This window comes from Vombatus ursinus, unplaced genomic scaffold (genome assembly GCF_900497805.2).
Source record: "Vombatus ursinus unplaced genomic scaffold, bare-nosed wombat genome assembly UNPS02014793.1, whole genome shotgun sequence".
In the NCBI taxonomy this organism is placed as follows: domain Eukaryota; kingdom Metazoa; phylum Chordata; class Mammalia; order Diprotodontia; family Vombatidae; genus Vombatus; species Vombatus ursinus.
In genome coordinates, this window is record NW_020954571.1 from 23880913 (window position 1) to 23903347 (window position 22435).

Here is a 22435-nt window from a genome sequence, read left to right on the forward strand (position 1 = left end):
ACACACACACACACACACACACACACACACAACTTGAGCTCTTAGAATTCTAGTTAACAGTCTCAGGTCAAGGATTCTCTACTCTTCCAAGAAGATCTTTTCAAAATCTCTGTGATCCCCTTAAAGATAACAGCATCAGTATTCCAGTCTGGTACTAGATCATTTCTTTATAAATGTGCTCTATCCAAGTTCAAAAGTAGCCTACTAGGTCAGAAGTTACCAAAATTGCAAAGATTCTCTTTCTAATTGCTCAGCTCCCACCCCACAATAAATAGAGGAAATATCTTCTCCTATGCGCTAATTTTCCCTTTCTCAATTTCAAACCACATACTTTTAGACTTAAAAAAAAAAATCAAACAAACAAAACAACAAACAAACAAACAAAAACAATCACTGTTAAAGTCTAGGTATTTTACCAGAAGAATCAAGTAATAAATAAACATTTAAGCAAAACATAGCAGCTGTGATGAGGTTCAAAGGCAGCATTGCTTCTGTGGTCTGGGAAAGCAGATGAAAGAAGAGTTTCTAACTGAACTCTGTTCTCAATACCGTCACAACTGCAGATTCAGCCTCGTATCAGCTCTGGTCCACTCCTCTGCCCCACAGCTGTCTTATTTTTTTTTTCTTCCTCTCTGGTGTGTTCACAGGATCATCTACTTTAGCCTTAGTCTTACCTTTCTGCCTCCATGCATGATGCCCTAAAGTTTGAACAAAAGTCCTTTCCTCAAGGCTCCTAGAATTCCCAAATAAACAGCTTTTCCCAAACAACTTGAGCTCTCAGAATTCTAGTTAACAGTCTCTGCTGGAGGATTCTCTACCTTTCCAAGATCTTTCAAAATCTCTGTGATCTCATTAAAGATAACAGCATCAATGTCCTAAGTCGCTGAGATCCTGGGCCTTGGTTATTAGCATTTCTAAGCTCTGTGAATTGTTGCTGCACCCTAGGGATCTGTATAACTGAGGTCCTAGACAGGAAATGTTCTGCCTTTGGGTTCAGCTTGGTCTTGGGCAAGATTGTTGGGTTACAATACACAGCCTTCTTCATTGACAAGGTTGTTGGGTTACAATATGTGGTCTTCTTCATTTGAAGTAACACCTTCTGAGTTATTAGCTTATGCAGACCATCTTGATACAAATGATCAGTCATCAGTCCTTTCAGTAAGCTTTCTTTCTATATTGGTAACTACTGTAGACTCATAGAATCACATAGACTATGAGAACTGAAAGGTGTGGACCTAAGAGAACATTTAGTCCAACACTCTTATCTTACAGATAGGGAAACTAAGGCCCAGAGAAGTCTAATGATTTGCTCGTATACCTAGTTTATAGTAGAGCCAAGACTGAAACTCAGGTCAGGTTTTCTAGTTTTTAATCCAGTGCTTTTTCCAATGAAAAAGGCTTTGTGTACTGTAATCCAAAAACCTTGCCTAGCATAACAACAATAATAATAATAATAATGATAATATAACTTATGTAGTGCTCTATGCACACAGTGGGTAGAATGCCAGTCCTGAAGCCAGAAAGACTCCTCTTCCTGAGTTCAAATCTATCCTCAGACACTTACTAGCTGTGTGACCCTGGGCAAGTCACATAATCCTGTTTGCTTCAGTTTCTTCATCTGTAAAATGAGCTGGAGAAGGAAATGGCAAACCACCCCAGTATCTTTGCCAAGAAAACCCCAAATGGAGTCACAAAGAGTTGTACAAGACTGAAAGAACTGAACGACAACAAGGTAGTGCTCTCTGTTTTGCAAAGTACTCAAATGCGTTGAAGACAGCTTGAAATTTGGGACTGGAGAAGGGCTGAGGGGTTAGATTTGGAGATATAATTTCAGTAGTATCAGCAAACAGGTGATAATTGAAGCCATATTATGACGAGTGAGAAAGAGGCTGAATAAAAAAAACACAAAGTTGGGACCAATGTTGGAAAGAGTACTGAACTTGGAGTCAGGAGAGAGCTCTGTTCAGATCCCAGGCTCCTACACTTACTAGTCATGTGACCTTGTAACCCTTTTGAATCTCAATTTTCCTTCCCTATAGAATGGACATGAGGATACTTACAGCACCTACCTCACAAGACTTATGAAATGAAATAACGTTTGTAAGCACTCTGAAAACCTTTAAATACTATATAAATGTGAGCCATTATTATTTTCTTGAGTATTCAATCACATTTAACAGGAGGAAGAATAACTAACCATCCATGGAGACAGCAGTAGCAATGTGCATTTATTTTCTTCTTCTTCTTTTTATTAATTAATTAACTTATTTTTTTGTTTTCAACATACACTTCCACAAGATTTTGAGTTCCAAATTTTCTACTCATCTCTCTATTCCCCCCCCCCCCCCCCCCCCAGACCGCGTGCATTCTGATTACCCCTTCCCCCAATCTGCCCTCCCTTCTATCATCCCCCTTTCTCTTATTCCCTTCCCCTTCTATTTTCCAGTAGGGCAAGATAGATTTCTATACCCCATTGTCTGTATATCTTATTTCCCAGTAATATGCATTCATTATTAAAGAGCCTACTATGTGGTGAGCACAGAAATATTAGAAATATTAGCTAATTTGATCCTTATAATATTAGCTTTAGGAATATTATTTCATTTGATTCTCACAACAACCCTAGAATGTAGGTGCTATTATTATCCTCATTTTACAGATAAAGAAACTGAGAATAACTTGCCCAGGGTCACACAGCTACTAAGCATCAGAGGCAGGATTCAAACTCAGGCCTTTCTGATTCCAACTCCAACACTCTATCTGGGTGTGTTACCTAGCCATCTACGACTTATGATTGAGCTGAACCCAAAGGCAGCAAACCCATTTTTTGTCTAGAACCTCAGCTATAAAGATCCCTAGGGTATAGAGACAACTCATAGAACTTAGAAATGCTAGAAATGACTTTATAAAGTGCTTTAAGGCTTGTAAAACATGGTACATATATTATTTCATTTGATCTTACAATAATGCTGTAAGATGGGTGCTGTTATTATCTTCATTTTACAAATGAGGAAACAGAGGCTAAGCAACACTCAGGACGGCCCATGCTTTCCAGTATTAACATAGAAGGGGGCCTAACAAACAGGAAGATTGGTTTCTGGAATGAGAGAAAAATATGCAGCTTTTAGATAAGAATACACACTAGAAAAAACAAACCAACAGAAATCCTTGGCTCACAGAGTTACTGTGTCTCCAGTCAGGAGAAATGGCTATGGGCAGAACCTTTCACTTTGAGTCCAGGCTCTGTACCCTCCCCAGCCTGCCAGCCAATCAAACTAAGGGGATCTCAGCAAATACACAGCCTATTTCCTACTTGTAGAATAAGGAAGTCAGAGAAAAGCAGAAAAAGAACACAACTGTACTTCAGAAAGACTAGGAAATGATGTGAAATCCAACAGCGTCTCTCCTGACCGTGGACACACACAGACCTTATCCCCAGAGGCCTCAGGTCAGTATTTTTTGACATGGTTTGCTAGCTGGTCATTGATTTTCCTACAAAAGTATGCCTGCTTTTAAGTACAGTAGTTCCTTTGAAACCTTCTCTTGGCTTCTGACTCTGACTACCCTGTGGGACCTAAAACAAAACCCAGACCCTTCTTCTACACTCATGGAGAAAGGACTTCTTAGACAGGCTGAACATCTGGGGAAGCTGGTAAGAGAAAGATTGCTAACTGATTAGTAAGTAGAGGCGTGTGGTGAAACCTTTTGGTGGAGACAGGGAGTAACATCGAGTTCCAAGAATGGGTGTGTTGCTATTGTTCTCTCCCATCCCCCCATTCCTTCTGAAACCTTTTGCTTTTATAAACTTGTTAATATAAAGAATATTGTTGCCATTGTTGAGTTGTTTCAATCATTCCAGACTCTCTGTGACTGTATTTGGGGTTTTCTTGTCCTTCTCCATCTTATTTTACAGATGAAGAAACTGAGGCAAACAGGGTTAAGTGACTTGCTCAGGGTTGCACAGCTAGTAAGTGTCTGAGGCCAGATTGGAATTCAGGAAGATGAGTCTTCCTGACTCCAAGCCTGGCACTCAATCCACTCCACCACCTAGCTGCCCCAGTATAAGGAATGCTTTTTATTATACCTACCTTTCTTCCAAAGCTAGAGAGAAGGCGGGTGTCAGATACCATGTGGTGCAAAGGAAAGAATATTGGATTTGGAGCCAGGGGACCTGGATTCAGTTCTTGCCTCTGCCAAATGGTAACTATAGCTTCTGGGGCCCAGGGGAGAGAATCCCCAGTAGATGAATACCAAGATATGGACCAGAGGCTAGCTGAGTATCTGTTGGCATAGTTGCCTGGCTGACTTAACCAGACCCCTTGATTTCATGAGCATGGCTGGAAGAACCAACAGTCTTCAGAAAGATTTGGGTCAGACTATGGTTCTGATATTATGAGATACCTCTCTAAATGGCCTCCATGGGACTGGCAAGAGAACAGGGCATCCTGTACCTTCTAAGGAGCAGGAGAAAAGATACTACGTAACCATATGTAACATTTCACCTCTGGTAGGTTGTTTGTCTTATCTGGATTCCCTACCTGAAAAATAGGGAGAAATGGAGGGGATGCCCATCAGTTGGGAAATGACTAAACAAGTTGTGGCGTATGATTGTGATGGAATACTACTGTGCTTTAAAAAAAAGTGATGAGCTGCTTGATTTTAGAAAAACATGGAAAGACTTACATGAAATAACGAAGAATGTAATGGGCAGAACCAAGAGAACATTATAAAACAGTAGCAGCAATATTGTTCAAAGAAAAACGGTGAACGACTAAATTATTCTGAGTTCTATAAATACTCAAATCAACTAGAAAGGACCTATGAAGGAAAACACTATCCACCTCCAGAGAAAGGACTGATAAATAAAAGTATGCATAGTATGGTTTTACATATGTATGTGTGTATGTGTGTGTGTCAAATAGTAGACTTCTCTAGTATGGGGTGGGGAAGGAGGGAGGGAGACAGTTCAGAACTTAAAATTTGACAGAAAAATAAATTAAATTAAATTGTAAAAAAAGAATAAATGACTGGCCAAGGTAAAGAAAAATAGGGAGAATGATTCTGCCAAGTGGCAATAATGGATAAAGCTCTTGACCTGCAGTCAGAAGACCTTAGTGATGCCTGCCTTTCATACTTGCTAGCTGTGTGACCCTGGACAATTCATTTCACCTATTTCACCCTCAGTGGGGTCATAATAGAACCTACTTCATTGGGTTGTTGTGAGTATCAAATGAAATGCTAGATGTAAAGTGTATTGCAAACCACAATGTACTATATAAATATTAGATATTATTATAAGGTTGTAAGGATATTAGAGGAAGATGTAAAGATAATATGAACATGGTTGTGAAAGATTTTTGGAAATAATGACTCTAGCAAGACATGGCAGGAGGATACAGAGTATTATTGCATATCTTCTTTTTGCCCTTTAAGAAAGTTTCTAGCTTTCAAAACAAAAATATGAATCCTCCCATTAGGGTCCTGGGAGCCTCTAGGCAACACCTTTTCAAGGGATAATAATGTTTGGATCTGGACCCTAGAATACATCCCCACCAAGAATGAGGAAGATGCCACACCCAATAGGCACCTACCGCCTGAACTAGGAGAAACCAGTGGGTGGTATAGTGTACAGACAGATGGACTTGGAATCAGGAAGTCCTGGTTTTGAATTCTACCTCAGACATTTACTAGCTATGTGATCCTGAGAAGTCACTTAGCCTCTCAGCCACAATTTCCTCATCTATAAAATGGGTCTAATAACCCTACTATTATTTCTATTACTACTACTACTATCACTACTACTACTACTACTACTACTACCCCCACCTCTACCACCACCTACCTACCTAACTCACAGTTTTGTTGTGAGACATTAAATGAGATAACGTATAAAAATGGTTGTCAGTCTTAAAGCATCATATGAATGTGACACTGATTATGCCTACTTTCCTATAGGTCTCTGACTCTGGAAACCTCAGTTCTTCTCTTCTAGCCGATGTGTCCCCATTGTCTGTCTCTTGTGCCCACAGCAGCTACAAAATATGGAGAATGACCAGCACCCTGGAAGTTCAGGCTGGAACGGGCATCTCGATGCCCAGCACAGAGAGAAAACGGACACTGAAGCAGGAGCTGCAGCCCCACTCCATCCTGATACCTTCAGCCCAAGACCAGAGAAAGACTTGAGTAGGTTACTCCCTATAAACCTCCCAGAAGAGGCAGGAGATTGGAGAAACCCAAAGATTCTTCCTTCTCTCTCCACATCTTATTAACCTTGGACCCCTCTGAAGGGAAAACAACTTCCTGTTGTAAACGAGGGACCCTGTGCGGCAGAAGGATTCTTCCAGAGCCGGCCCGTCCTGGCGCCCAATGCATTCCTCCCCATCTTCCCCTGCTATCTGCTGGAGTGTGTTTAAGGACTCCAGCAGATTGACCCCGTTTTTATCTCCACTCTCTCACTTCTCTTCGATCTCTCCCTGTCTACTGGCTGCTTCACTGCTCCCTACAAGCATGTCCATATTTCCACCATCCTCAAAAACCGTCACTGGATCTCAGTCGTGTCTGCTAACTATCGTTCCATTTCTCTCCTGTCTTTTGCGGTTAAACTCATTCAGAAAGCTGCTTCCACTTCCCCTCCTCTCCTCTCATTCTTATCTTACTGTAGCCTGGCTTCTGATCTTAGCATTCAAACAAAACTTCTCACTCCAAAATTACCATGGCTCCCGACCCAACGGGCCTTTTCTTCATCCTCATCCTTCTTGACCTCTCTGAGGTCTTTTACACTGTTGGTCGCCCTTTTCTCTTTGATCTGTCTTCTATCTAGGTTTTCATGACTGTTCTCTCCTGAGTCTCCTCCAATCTATCTGACCATTTCTCAGTTTCTTTTACTGGACTCGCTCACCAGTGGTGTTCCACAGGGCTGCTCTGTCTTGGACCCTCTTCTCTTTTCCCTCTATACTATTTTACTTTGGGATCTCATCAGCTCCCAATGGTTCAATTATCATCTCTATGCTGATGATTCTCAAATCTCTTTCTCCTGCCCTAACGTCTCTGCAGACCTCTAGTTTCACAAGTCCAACTACCTATTAGACATCTCAAACTGGATGTCCTGTAGACATCTTAATCAACATGTCCAAAACTGAACTTATTATCTTTCCCTCCAAACACTCCCTCCTTTACACCCTCCCCTATTGCTGTCAAGGGCACCACTATCCTCCCAGCCCCCCAGGCTCAAAATTTAGATGTCATCCTCAGCTCCTTCTCTCTCACCCTGACATATGCAATCTGTTGCCTGTTAGTTCCTGACAACACCCCCTTGTCTCTTTTGATATGACAGTACCTTAATGTAGACTCTCCTCACCTCAGGCCTGTACTATTTCAGAAGCCTGTTTGTTGGGTTGCCTGCCTTCAGTCTCTCCCCACTCCAGTCCATCCTCCACTTAGCCACCAAAGTGATTTTCCTAAAGCATAGGTCCATCCATGTCATCCCCTTACTCAATAAATTCCACTGGCTCCCTAGCACCTCCAGGATCAAATGTATAATCTTCCATTTGGTGTTCAAAGCCCTTCCAAACCCCACTCCCAGCCTCCACAAACTCTCTGATCCAGAGACACTGGCTTCCTTTCTATTCCTCATATAAGACACTCTCATCTCCTGACTCAGAACATTTGCACTGACTAGCTCTCATTCGTGGAATGCGCTCTCTCCTCATCTCTACCTCTGGCTTCCCTGGATTCCTTTGAGTCCCAGCTAAAATCCCCCTTCTACAGAAAACCTTTCCTGATTCCCCTTCATTCTTCCCTCTGTTGATTTTTCCCTATTTATCCTGTATATAACTTGCTTATACAGAGTTGTTTGCATTGTTAGATTGTGATCTCTTCAATCTGTTAGATTGTGAGCTCCTCAAGGACAGAGGCTGTCTTTTGCCCTTCTTTGTCCTCCCAGTACTTAGCATGGTGCCTGGCACATAATAGTTGCTTAATACATGTTTATTGATTGACTAACTTAATGTGACCGAAAATTATGAAGTCAAATCTATTGTGAATACACACACACACACACACACACACACACATATACACCTACATATATGCTATAGATCTTTGTATGTATACATGTACATATAAAAAGATGTCACATTAGTACACCATACATATATATACACACGTGTATATTATGAATTATATATACCATACTGCATTTGAAAGATAAATGCAAAATAATTTTGCATTATATGCTAATCTAGGCTATCTATGGTACTGCTTCCTTTCTTTTGCCCCTTCTTTATGGATAACTTTGCAGAAATTATTAGCATTAGTGTGGACAAAAAAGAGTTGTCTTTTTTTTTTTGGGTAGACAATGGGGTTAAATGACTTGCCCAGGGTCACACAGATAGTAAATGTGAAGTGTCTGAGGCCAGGTTTGAACTCAGATCCTCCTGACTCCAAGGCCAGCGCTCTATCCACTGTGCCACCTAACTCCCCCCCCCCCCCCTTTTTTTGCTTTTTTTGGAGGCAATCGGGGTTAAGTGACTTGCCCAGAGCCACACAGCTAGTAAGTGTCTGAGGGTGAAGTTGAACTCAGATCCTCTTGACTCTAAGGCTGGAGCTCTATCCGCTGCACCACCTAACCACTCCAAGAGTTGTCTTTTTTGAGAAGCATCTAAATCCAAAAATGACTGGGGCACTGGTATTGCCCACAATTGCCTTGTTGATTTCCCTGCTTCAGACCTCTCTCCACCTAATTGTGGAACCTTGGGCAAAGGACTAAACCACTCTGAAACATAATTTGCTCACTCACCAAATGAAGGACTGGATTAGACCATTGGGGACCATCTCCAACGAGGAAAGCAGGTTATAGTTTAGGATAAGGGAAAATTTCCTAAATATTAGAACTGGTCAAAAAGTAAATGAGCTGCTTTAAAGAATAATAAGTTTCCCGTTGGTAGAAGTTTTCAAGCAGAGGCTGAATGACGATTTGGGGGGGGTGGATTATTATAGAGGGAACATGCGATTTTAGTAGAAAGTGAAACAGGTAGATCTCTGAGGTAGCAGAATATAATAGATTACTGGCCTAGGAGGGAGGAGATCCTGGCTCTAGTCCTGGGACTGCCACTAACTAGCTGTGTAATCTTGGCCAAGTGTCTTTGCTTCGCTGGGATCTAGTTTCTTTCTATGTAAAATCAAGGGGGTGAACTAGAGGTTCTCTTAAGTGCCCTATCAGCTCTTCCTGTGATTCAATAAAAATAGAGGATAGATATGTCAGTTCACTGATGAATAACTTCTCGTAACACTTGTGAGATTCCCCCAGGACAGAGGTCCCACCATCTTCTCACATCCACAGGGCAAGGGTCATTCTTCTCCCAGAAGCACTTACCAAAAATAATGCCGTCCTTCCAGATTTCAGCAATGACCCAAGCTCCAACTCTTCCATGACCACGAAGGAGCTCCAGGAATATTGGAAGAATGAGAAATGCCGCTGGAAACCAGTCAAACTACTCTTTGAAATAGCATCCACCAGAATTGCAAAAAAATATTCTTCCAAATATGTGGTAAGCTGACCTACAGAAGTGTCTACTGCCCTCTACCAGCTCCTAGCCTTGATTCTACCACTCCCTGTGGGCAACTCACTGGGCCCCAAATTCTTTACCTTAAAGTGGAAACAATACTGTTCCACTTACCTCTCAGCGTGGTTATGTCCTATGGGATATATATGAATGTCCTTTTTTTTTCAGATTATAAAGTCCCATATTAAGAAAAGGTATCCTTGTCCTGCCTTTACAGAGTTTATAATCTAGTTAGGGAGATAAGTCCTATACATAATAGTAAAGAATCCAGTGCAATGGGTAATTAAACATCCTTTCAGTCAATCAATAAACATTTCTTAGGCCCTTACTGTGTGCCACTGGGGAACAGCCAGAGAGAATACCCAAAGAAAATGCTCTTTCTGCTATACCACCCCAAACAATAATGATTGTACACAGACATATTAACACTTGAAGGTTTACAAAGCACTTTTGTATTTATTTTCGCTTTCATTACATAGAATTTAACTATTAAATTAAAATTTTATTCAGAAAGTATTTTTAAAGTATTTACAATGTCCCAGGCATTATGGTAGGCATCAGAGATTCAAAGACCAAAAACATATATACTCAAGGAGCTTACCTCTGATTGGCAGGAAATGACATTTACATAAATATCTAAACACAGAATATATACAAATTAATAGGAGGAAGCACTAACAACTACAGGATCAGACAAAACTTCCTATCGGAGGTGGTAGCTCAGCTGAGACGTTAAGGAAATGCAGGATTTTGAAAGACAGAGGTGAGAAGAGGAAGAAATACATTCTAGTCATGTCTGCAAAAGCAGACAGATGGATAAGGGAATAAAATGTCCCATGCATAGAACAGAAGGTTCCAATCAAATGCTTCCCTTCTTCAGTAGAACTGTGATTTCCTCCTTATGGGCGTTTCATCTGTAGGTAGAGATTGCAACCCATCAAGACCCTCTCATTCTATGAAATTCTTGCCATGACTTCCACAAATCCTCTATGAAGGATCTATTCAACAGTTATTTTTTTTTCCTTCCCCATATCATAGGCACCAGGAGGTTATGCAGCTATTATCCCTTAGTCTCCCTCCATAGCCAGCCCATCTCCCTTTCCAGTCATGCATGCCCTTGAAGATGCCTTTTGTGCCATTTCTCATTAGCAAGTCATCATTGGGCAGCTAGGTGGTGCAGTGGATAGAGTTCCTGGCCTGGTGTCAGGAAGACTCAACCTCCTGAGATTCAATCTGGCCTCAGACACTTAATAGCTGTATAACCCTAGGCAAGTCACTTAACCCTATTTGCTCAGTTTCCTCATCTGTAAAATGAGCTAGAGAAAGAAATGACAAACCTTTAGTATCTTTGCCAAGAAAACCCCAAAAAGGGTCACAAACAGACAGGCACGACTGAACAACAGCAAGAAGCCATCATTGGTAACAAACTGCAACCTCTTTATAATTAAAATGTGTACTTCTGTTGCCCTTGGGGCTCCCCACAGAGTTTGATTCTTTGAAGATTGGGGTATTGTATAATATGCAGCCATATAGAACTACTAAAACGATTCTGGTGCTGAAAAGATGGGTTTTTGTGTCAGGGACCAGCTCAGATCATTGAGAGTGCGCAATGAAATTAATTATTACAACCATTAGGAAACCAGTATTTCCATGTCAAGTGTCAGTATAGCAGGGGTTCTTAACCTGAGGTTCATGGACTTTCTTAAAAATGTGCTTAATTCAGCTCATTTATTCAATTTTGATAGCTGTACCTAAGTGCAGTTGGTTTTCTTCATAATCATATACATCTTGTTTTATGCATCTAAATACGTTATTCTGAGAAGCGGTCAATAGGCCTTACCACACTGCCAAAGGGGTCCATGGTGCCAGAAAGGTTGAGAACTCCTGGTTAACACTGGATTTAGAGCACAGTTAAATACTTTTGTCTTTTCTTTCCTTTTTTGTTTTTTTTTTTTTGATCTTAGATGTACAAAATCATTGTCATCCAGACAGGGAGTTTTGACAGCAACAAAGCCATCTTGGAGAGGCGGTACTCAGACTTTGAGGTGCTCCACAAAAACCTCCTGAAGAATTTCAGTGAAGAAATTGAAGATATCACCTTTCCCAAGAAATATCTGACAGGCAACTTCACAGAGGAGATGATCAGTGAGAGAAAGCTCGCCTTCAAGGAGTACCTGAGCCTTCTGTATTCCATCAAGTGTGTCCGCCGCTCCAGGGAGTTCATCGACTTTCTTACCGGAGCAGAGCTGAAGGAGGCCTATGGCTGCCTCAGGGCAGGACAGTACGTCAAGGCCTTGGATATTTTTATCCAGGTGGTGCCTCTGCAGGAGAAACTCACCTGCCACTGCCCCACTCTGGTGATCCCTTCCCTGTGTGCCATGCTAGTATGCCACCGAGACCTGGAGCGCCCTGCAGAGGCCTTTGAGGTTGGGGAGAAGGCTCTTCTTAACTTACAGACCCGCTCTAGCCATAAGTACTATGACCCATTACTGGAGGCTATGATCCACCTGGCCTACATGCTGGGGAAGGACTTTGTATCTTTGCAGGAGAAGCTGGAAGAAAGCCAACTCCAGAAGGCCCCAGCCAAAGGCATCACCTTGAAAGAACTCGCTGTCCGAGAGTACCTACACTAAATGCAATGATAATAATAATAGCTCCCATTTCTGTATGGCTTTGCAGCCAAGTCAGGTCAAGTCAACAAGGATTTATCAAACTCTTACGATGTGCCAGGAGCCATATTAAGCACTGGGGATACAAAGACAGGTAAAAACTATCTTTATTCAGAAAGAGTTCCCATTTTGGTAGGGGAGACGACATAGAACCATGTAGGTAAATAACAGGGAGGTAGACTGAAGATATAGACAGAGAGATATAAGACACTGAGAGGGTAAGGCAGTAACAGCTGGAGGGACTGAGGACTCCCAGAGTAAGTGGGATTTGAGTTGGGCCTTGAAGATAGTAAGAGAAAACTAAGAGGCAAAGGTGAGCATTCCAGCAAGGGGTACAGCTACTACAAAGCATGGAGAGAGGACATTGACTGTCATACTCAAGGCCACTGTTGCTAGAAAAGAGTGTCATGGAGAATAAGAGGTAAGAAGACAGGAAGGCAACTTTAAAAACTCTTTTTTTTTTAAATTTTACAACAGACCTGTGAGGTAGTTGGGGCAGCTAGGTAGCACAGTGGAAAGAACACCTGGCCTAGAGTCAGGGAGACTCATATTCCTGAGCTCCAATCTGGCCTCAGACACTTACTAGCTGTGTGACCCTGGGCAAGTCACTTAACTCTGTTTACCTCAGTTTCCTCATCTGTAAAATGAACTGAAGAAAGAAATGGCAAACCACTCCAATATCCCTGCCAAGAACACCCCAAATGTGGTAACAAAGAGTTGGACATGACTGAAATGACTGAATAACAACAATGAGGAGGTATAAATGTTATTATCTACATTTAATAGATGAGGAAACAGACTCAGAAAAGTGGGATAACTTGCCCAATGTCTCTTTCTTGGGGTGAGAACTTGAACTCAGGTCTTTTGAATACCATGCCCTTTCCATCATATTAGAGGTTCTTAACCTGGAGTTCGTGAACTTTTTTTTTAATGACTATTTCACTATAATTGGTTTCCTATGAATTTTATTTTATTGATTTAACCACATGATTTTGAGAATTTCATAGTCTTTACCAGACTATCCAAAAAAGTTAAGAACCCCTAAAATGAACCATCAATCATGTCCTTTAGTCCCACTCAGTTCCTGATGCAGGCAGGCTGTGGCCAGCTGTGGAAAACAGAGTATGCCAGGTGTCCAGGGCTATGTCGACATCTATAGTATGAAGTGTAAAGGAGGAACTAGCAACCAGATGTCTATCTGTCTGCCTCCAAATTCCCAGTTTGAATTTAAGTAGATTGATACTTCAGACGAAACTCAAATTCCTTTGACAGGCATAGACTGCTCAAACCAAATCTTTGGACTCCAAGTCTGAGGCTCAGTGAGCCTCAAGAGAGGACAGCAAGTGGGATTTTGTGAAGGGCCTCTGCGTGTGGAAATTATTATCCTTTTCCTTTTGAATGATGACACAAACAACTTGTTAAAAGGTGATTTGGGGGAGCAGCTAGGTGGTGCTAGTGGTCCTGGAGGCAGGAGGACCGGCGTTCAAATTTGATCTCCCACACATAACACTCAGTAACTGTGTGACTCTGGGCAAGTCACTTAACCCCCATTGCCTCACCAAAAAGAAAAAAAAGTGATTTTGTTGTTTTTTTTAAAGAGATTGCCACCTCCCAGCTTCACCTTGTCAATACCTTCTCTTTTTCACAGCTTTCCTTCCTCTCTCCCCAAAAGCACAGCCACCAAATAACCAGACCCCACAGTGCATAGTTAATAGAATTATTCAGGGCTCTGAGAAAAGGGACCAACTTCAAAAGACAGCTTCAGGAAACTGAACTCAAAGTGTCCTGGCTTCTGGCCTGCAGGAGCTATTGAAAACACTCAATCCTTCCCCCCGCACCCCCATCGGTGTTTCTTAGAGCATCTTTCATCGAGTTACTGCCAGATGCAGGCTGATATGTCAGTATGTTCTTGCAAATCCATCGGCAAACACCTCTTCTGCATTCATATTAGTGATACCATCTCTGATTATTTCCCTCCTGTTTCTTATTGCTCCTCATCACTCCTTCAGTTTTGTACCCTTCTCCTTTCGTTACCTAAATAAATCTGTAAAACCACTGGTTTAAGTCCTGCTTCTTCCGGGAAGCCTTCCCTGACCTCACCAGCCCTCTACTTCTGCACTTAGTGACAGGGAATACAGGCCTTCTCCTGTATTCCCCACAGCACCTGTTATAGAGCTGGATGCGAAGAAGGAATTCAACAAACACTTCTTGACCTGAATGGAATTTGAGGGGAATTGCGTTGAGACACCTGCCCCCACCCTCTTGCCAACAGCATAGGAAGGAAGCTGGAGGTGCCTCCAAGACTGGAATACACCCAGGTTAGATCGTCCGGGGCCCTCACCTCCCCAACATGGCGATGCAACCTTAACCTAAGACAAATGTAAATAGCACGAGACCAAAAAACATCCTCAAAGGGATCACCATACTGGAATCCATTGAACTTTGGCTCCATTCCATCTCATCTTGTTACCACTTGGGCCATTAGGAAGCTAATTCGGTGCATCTCATTTCTTGAAGCAAGGAGAGAAGCCCATGAGGAATGCCTTGTTACTAATGAAACATATGCAAGCAAGATGTTCCTTCTCTCTGAACGGTGATGGCTTGTTTACAGGGAATCCTGTGATCTTCCACATCATACAATAATTATTAATTCTTGTGAACTACCATCCCACCAGAGGATGACAGGGAACCATTTCCCCCACTAAACAAATAAAGCAAAATGAGTTTGTTTATGTAGAGAGAGGAAAAGAACATTTCTCAGGGGAGGAATAAGGGCCTTCAAAATCCTTCCAGCCTCTACCCATAGATGTGTGGAGTGTTCTAGCTAAGATCATGGACTTGGAGCTAGAAGCGACCTCAGAGGTCACTGAGACCAGCCCCTTCATTTTACAGATGGAGAAACTGAGTCAAGGAATGGCAGTGACTTGGCCACATCCCGTAAGTAGTAAGTAGCAGAGCCAGAATCTGAACTCAGATGCTCTACTTCCAATTCCAGTTTGCTTTCAACTGGATCAGGTAGTATGTTCTCTGACAGGTCTTGGGGTAAAACCAGCTGGAGTTCTTATGGGAGGCACAGAGTTCTCCAAGGGCCGGCGAAGGCTCCCATCTTGCTCATGGCCCCATCCCTTTGCCATCTCACAATTAGCTTTTCTGCTCCAGCCTCATTTACCCATTTCTCCTCACGACCCATATGTATGTGTCCCTCATACTCTTGAGTAGTAAATTTTGTAAAGGATCTTTGGGCCTAGAGGCCTCGGATTAGGGATAAAAAAGAAATGCAGTTCACACACTTGGAGCTGGACACCCTCCAAATGAGGCCTGGTTTATCTTCTCTGACTGTTGCTCGCAGAGCTTCCTGAATGGAAGTATTGAAGAGACCACATGAAAATATACCACATAGACTCATAGGCCTTATTTTTCCATTAGAATTCTTTTATCTTTTTGACTCCTTCCCACATTCCCACACAGTGACTAATCCAAAACTCTTCCAGCCAGATCCAAAGTCTGTCCCTTTACCCATGAATCTTAGCAGATGACCTCACTCACCCCCTACTTTATTGAGAAGACAGGCCAATTGATGGACTCAGACTTTAGACTGTAAACTAAAACCCATGGCCCACATGCAGAAATGGACCCTTTCACATAAGGGCTGATAGGAAGAAGCATGGTGCCATGGAAAGAGCCAAAGAGTCAGAGAATATGGAACTGAATCTAAGCTTTGCTTCTTGGGCAAGACACTTAATCTCCCTGGGCCTCAATTTCCTCATTTGTAAAATGGGGCTGAATTAGATGGTCTTCAAGATCCCTTCCAACTCTAGGTCTATTATCCTAGGATCCTATAATTTAGCTATTTAATATTGAAGGGTTAATGTATAATATCTTCCCTACCCACAGCCCAAGCCAAGGGACAAGGAACTTCCCAAAAGTATTGTTCTGGGATTTGTTTCAACCCAGACCCACCTTGAGGCACTATTCCTTAAAAAAACAAGTCTTGAGGTAAACATCCAGGGACTTGGCCAGTCCCTGGGTATTGATCCGAGACATTTTTTGACATAACAAAGATTGTTCTTGAAGAAGGAGAATTTTGGCCGAAACTCTCAGGTCCTTAGGATTAATCACCTATTCCTTGGCTCCCTGCCTTCTTTGTGTAGGGATGATAAAAAGGGTGTTTCTTGGGAAAGTGACTTTGGGAGTCCCCCTCGGAGAGGATGCTCTGCCATAGGGACTTTCCCAACCGAGACCCTAATGTCTGTGATACAGGACTCCCCAAACCAGATGTTCAGGAGTTGGTACTTCCTCAGATTGGTGATGTATTTCTTCCTCTTTATCTCTCTATCTTTCTGTTAACAGTCTTTGCTTCTAAGATTGTATAGTCATATGTAATCATATTTATGTTCATGTATGTTTATGATTATTGCCATTATTAAATCATTTATAAGTTAGGAAAAGTGTGAACATGTCTTTGTGGGTACAGATCCAAACCTGTGAAACAAATTATAAGTGCTGCAGCCTTAGCTGTTAGACCTTACTGTTACAAATATCTCTGGCCCTCAATTTCCTCATTTGTAAAATGTGAGAGTTTTGGAATAATCAGCTTCCAAGATTGCTTCAAATGCTAAAGTCTATGATCCTATGAGAGGCTTGCTTCACAGACTCCTAGAATATAAGAGCTAGAAGAGATTTTAGAGATTATCTAGTCTCACAGTCCTTTCAAAATAATGAATTAAAAGCAATATACCTGTAACCCCTTGTCTCTTGGGCTATATCTAGAAGAGTACTGCCAAAAAAAGATACCACCAAACCAATTAACTTGTAGCAGAGTCCAGAAGCTGATGGGGTGACATTTTAAAAAATATTTAATAAAACAATGTTAATCCTTTAAAATCTATGAAAGTCTTAGTAGCATAAAAAGGCTACATATGCAGTAAGGTCCTCACATGTTGTGAGGGTCCCTGTAGAACAAGCGGTTGTCACTCAAAGAAGGCAAAACAGACTCTTCTCTTCTTACCCTTCTCCAAAAAACACTTTAATTCCTGCCAGGAATGCATATACATACATACATATACATATATATGTATATATATATAGTGTGTATGTATATGTATATATAAATATATATATACACATAGTTTTTACATACAGTTTATATATCCAGTCTACATATATGTATTGCATATATATGTTGAGTGTGTATATATATATATACACATATATATATATACATACTGTCTACACCATAATCTACAGTACCCTGTATCTTTGTTAAACTCTTAATGCTTACCAGTTTTATTTCCCCAGACAGATTGATTGTAAGCACCTTGAAGGCAGGAACTGTCTTATTCATCTTTCTCTACTCCCACTCCCCCAACCAAGGCCTAATACAGCTAAATACATAACAGGATCTCAAAAAATATCTATTGAATGAATAAAAGTATAATCTCATTTTTAAAAGGGATTTCATTTTAAAATTAGCTTTATTCTTTTGAAGCCACTTGCTTTGAGTACTGTAGAAGGAATGCTATAAAGAACATTTTCTTTTTTGAACCCCCAACCTAAGCTTTTCTCTGCAGTTGCTTAGCCTCTGTTGACATTTTTGTCAGAAAGACTGGTTTCTGCATCTGGGGAATGATCTCTGAAAAGGTTGGAGTTAGCTTAAGACCTTAGGGTTCGTCGTACTTGTCCCCTACTAGCAAACCTAGAAACAATGGGTGGAAGTTTCAGGTTTAGGGTTCAATATAAGGAAAAAACCTCATAACGATTTGAGCTAAACAGAAGTGAAATGTGCTGCTTCAGGAGGTAGCAAGCTCCCTATCACTGGACAACTTAAATTTAAAGGTGGATGACCCCTTTGCGGGGCTGTTGTTGGGTTGATTTTGACCTCTAAGGTCGTTTCCTACTCTAAATCTACGATCCTATAATCTATGAACGTTGCCACCACTATCACTAAGCCTAGATTCTGCATTCAAGCAGTGTACCTCCTCTGCGACTGGCCAAGGTAGTGCTTTGGAAGAGTCTGGGGAAATGGAGACCCTGGCGTAGGAAATACAGGTTGTTCTTTTGCCTTTGCAATAAACCCAGGAACCACTAGATGGCGGTGTCGCATCTGCTGGTTTCAAAAGAGTCCAAGTGGTCTCCTATAAATAATGATCTAGAAGAAAAGGGGAGGGAAATTAAAAACACAAAAGATATAAAATAATATTAGAAATAAAGAATTTTGATTAGGAAGCCCCGGCATTTAAATATTTAATGCCTTTTTAAAATCTCCCTCCTTCCCCCCAAATCAATTGGATTGTGAGTTTCAGATGGTGGCGCCTTTGGTTTCCATTTGTCCTTTGGGCAATTTCTCATCTCCCTTTCTCAGGCAGCCAGGAGCCCGGGAGAGCTGAGAGAGAAAATATTCTTACAGGCTTTAAGGCCTGGAGAGTTCAAAGGCACAGTCACTGCACCACCTCCCGGCCTCCTGTACCTTTTCCCACTGATCAAAAGGACCCAAGTAAAACTGGTAACTCTTAAAAGAACTATCAAATAATGGGCCAAACAGTAAAAATAAATGAGCATGTAATGCATTCGGAACAGGGCTGGGGGAGCTGGAAGCACCATTACCTCGTTTGAACATTTTTAGCAGGTCAGCGTTGTGGGGGGAGGAGGAGGGAGAAGTGGATGGGGTTTTGATCAAGTTCTTTGAGAACAAAATTTACTTTAACTGGAATTTTCCACCCTTTCCCATCCACATCCTCCAAATGCCTTCCAGGAAAGGGGTTGGGCCTGTTGATGAAAGCAGGGGTTCTTAACCTGAGGTCTGTGAGCTTATTTTTTTCTCTTAATAATTTGATAACTGTGTTTTAATATAATTGACTTCCTTTGTATTTTATTTTATGTATTCACACATTCTTCTGGGAAGGGATCCCATAGGCTTCACCAAACTGCCCAAAGGGTCCATGACAACAAAAAAGTTGAGGACCTATGCTCTGCGGTCCACACCTGCAAATGGCCATGGAACAGCACTTTAGTAGCTGTCAGTAGCCACCTCTATTCTAGGCACTCTGGGAAAATGGATGTTCAGAGTGGATGAGAGGCACAGAAATAAGATGAGGTCTTATCATCTCTATCCACAGAACATCTGTCACAAGTGTGCCCATCTTTCTACTCACACAGTCACAACCTTAGCTCAAGCCTCCTAGAATTTAGAACTGGAAGAGAGGTTCAAGGCCATATAGTAAAATCACCAGGAGCAGTTAGGTGGTACAGTAGATCGAGTGTCAGCACTGGAGTCAGGAACACTCATCTTCTTGAGTTCAAATCTGGTCTCAGACGTTTACCAGCTAAGTGACCCTGAGCAAGTCACTTAACCCTGCTTGCATGAGTTTCCTCATCTATCAAATGAGGTAGAGAAGGAAATGGAGAACCACTCCAGTATCTTTGCCAAGAAAACTTCAAATGGGGTCATAAAGAGTTGAACGTGACTGAAACAACTGCACAACAGTACAACTCCTTTGCAGCTTTTTCCTGGCCTATTTTAATAGTATTCTCCAAATTAGTCTTCCTGTAGGAGGATCAGCTTCCCCCAAGTGATTCCTAGACCTGAAATAGGCTCCCTCCTTATCCTCCCCCATCAGAATCTTTGTCTTTCTCCAAGGCTCAACTCAGATTCTGTTTACTCCTTGAAGCTCCAAGGTATTAATGCTACCCTCCTCAACTTTCTTTTATATTTTTATTCTTTATTAATTATTAATACTAATATATTTATAGCATTATTTATATTATTCTTTTATATTTATATTTTATATTAACTTTCTATTTATTTATTTGTATAATCTTGGCCCAGGAATAGAGGTCCATCTCTTTAATATCAGTATTCTTCTAGTGTTATTGGATGACTGTTAGTCACGGAACATTAGTTACTGAAGAGTTAAAATAGAGGATCATACAAAGGGCAGTGGCCAGGGGTACGGTGGACATGAGCAGCCTACAACACACCAATGACATGGAATCATGAAGGAGCAGGAGTAGAAGGGATGTCATCACAGAGATATCTGAAGGGGAAAGATGGCCCGGTGATGTAGTGATGGATAGAGACAACCAGTGGTGTCTGCAAAAGATCAAGAGAAGTCAAGGAAGGCTTCCGGCATGTTGGCTGGACCCCCTCTAGTGACCTTATGGGAAGACATGGGCAAAGGCTGCACAAGAGAAACAGGTATGGATGGGTTGTGGTCTGCCTTCTTGTGGGGAACGCCTACAACAGGGAGATCTCAGATCCACTCACTTGTGTGTATGTCAGGCTCCCTTGTGGAATGTAAGTTCCTTGAGGATAACAATGATTTCCTCTTTTATTTTTGTATCTCCACTTCCTAATGCAGCACCTTGTATATAAGAGGCACTTAATGTTTATAGAATCAAATTGAATTGAAAAGGGTTGGGGAGACTCCTACGCTGGAGTTTGGAATAGGACTTAGAATCCAGTATCATGCTTCTGAATACATTTCTATGTATCTTGAACCGAATGAATTTAGAACAAGACTTTCATGGCTGTCTCCCTTTTCCAATCCTACCCTTGCAGTGTTCTCCTGTTCCCCAGCATGCAATAGGTGAATTACCAGATGGAAAGAGCATTCTGGAAAAATGTTGGAAGGGAAAGGAGAGTAACATAATGTAGTGGAAAGAGCTCATGATTTGGAGTTAGAAAATCTGGATCAGAATCGCAGCTATGCCACTTACTAGCTGTGTGACCTTGGGCAAGTCACATTCTGTCTCTATGTCATTAGAACTATTAGGGGAAAAAAAAGAAAAGAAGAAAACCAGCATTTATTAATGCAGCTACTAAGTGCCAAGCACTTCACAGATATTATCTCATTTGATCCTCACAACAGCCCTGGGAAGAAGACTGAACCAGACAGAGGTAAGTGACTTGCCTAAGGTGATATAGTGAGTATCTGAATTTGAACTCTGATCTTCCTGACTCTAGGCCCAGCACTCTATCTACTATACCATCTCACTGTAATAGAGAGATAAAGGATGAACTATGGGAAGACATAGATGAGAATCACCCAGGATGGGGAGGCATGAAGTGATTCAGATCTGCATTGTTGCATTGGGTATTGGAAATACCCAATGAGTTCATGGGCCCACTGGAATAGTGGAATTATGGTTTCAAAAGCCTGATGACTGGTCTAGTCTGGTGTCCCCTGTAACTGTAGTGACAATACTCTTAATTAAATCCTTCTGGTTGTTGAGAAAAGTGACAGACGTCTGTGGCTCAGTGGAAAGGACTCTGACCTGGAAGTCAAGAGATCTGAGTGCTACTTACTCTCTGTGTGACCTTGGGTAAATCACTTTCTCTCTCAGGGACTCAGGTTCCTCATCTGTAAAATGAAGGGGTTGGACTAGATGATGTCTACAATTCCTTTCAACAAGCAAACCTTATTCAAGTCAATAAACATTTATTAAGCACCTACTATGTGTATGGTACCGTGTTAGACATTGGAGCTACAAAGAGGGGGACAAAAGTCCCTATATTGCAGGAGCATACAGTCCACTGGGAGAACACACTATTTATTCAGGGAAGTTTAAATAAAAAATAATTTGAGGGAGATACCATGGATAACTAAGGAGATCAGGAAATGCTTCTCGTGCAAAGTGAGCCCTGAGATAAATAAGCCTGGAAGGTAGAGGTGAGGAGCCAGATATATGGGACAGCTAGTGTAAAGATGAGAAGGGGCAAGAGGGAATGCCATATTTGGAGAACAGCAATGAGATCAGTCTGACTGTAACAGAGAGATCATGAAGGGAAGCATTGTGAAATGTCTGGAAAAGTAGACTGGAGACAGACTGTGCAGGGCTTTAAAGGCTAAGCTGTGGAGTTCGCATTTTATCCTGAAGGGAAAAGAGAGTCCCTGAAGCATCTGGATCAGGGAAGAGGCAGAGGCAGACTTGTGCCTTAGGAGGATGATTTTGGTAGCTGTGCAGAGGATGGTTTAGAGATGGGAGCAACTGGAAGCAGGAGCCCAATGTGGAGGCTGATAAAATAGAAAAATTGTAGATTTGGAGCTGGGAGAGACCTTAAAGGTCATCTCATCAAAGCTGCTCATTTTACACAAACTGAAACCCCTAGAAGTTAAGTGACTTCTCCAAGGTCACTTATATAGTGATATTAGACCACAGATTTGAACCCAACACCTTTGACTCCAGATTCAGTGCATCTTCCAC

General features: G+C 41.6%; 1 protein-coding gene across 2 annotated transcripts; it reads left to right on the forward strand.

Annotated features, from left to right (window-relative positions):
* Nucleotides 1-3230: 3230 nt before the first annotated feature.
* SNX20 (sorting nexin 20) lies at nt 3231-12748 on the forward strand. Of its 2 annotated transcripts, none has more exons than XM_027869537.1 (4): nt 3231-3448; nt 5956-6183; nt 9397-9548; nt 11528-12748. In XM_027869537.1, the coding sequence occupies exons 2-4, from the start codon at nt 6042-6044 to the stop codon at nt 12194-12196; spliced, it is 963 nt and encodes a 320-aa protein (XP_027725338.1). In that variant the 5' UTR covers nt 3231-3448; nt 5956-6041; the 3' UTR covers nt 12197-12748. The 2 variants fall into 2 exon arrangements, with proteins under 2 accessions (XP_027725338.1, XP_027725339.1); XM_027869538.1 differs by having other exon boundaries at nt 6030-6183.
* Nucleotides 12749-22435: the final 9687 nt, after the last annotated feature.

What these genes read in the sequence shown, in the direction of transcription:
- SNX20 (XM_027869537.1), top strand. Translation starts at nt 6,042, where the DNA reads ATGGAGAATGACCAGCACCCTGGAAGTTCAGGCTGGAACGGGCATCTC. An exon ending in AAGACCAGAGAAAGACTTGA is followed by an intron (nt 6,184 to 9,396) that starts GTAGGTTACTCC and finishes CCGTCCTTCCAG; the next exon opens with ATTTCAGCAATGACCCAAGC. An exon ending in AATATTCTTCCAAATATGTG is followed by an intron (nt 9,549 to 11,527) that starts GTAAGCTGACCT and finishes TTTTGATCTTAG; the next exon opens with ATGTACAAAATCATTGTCAT.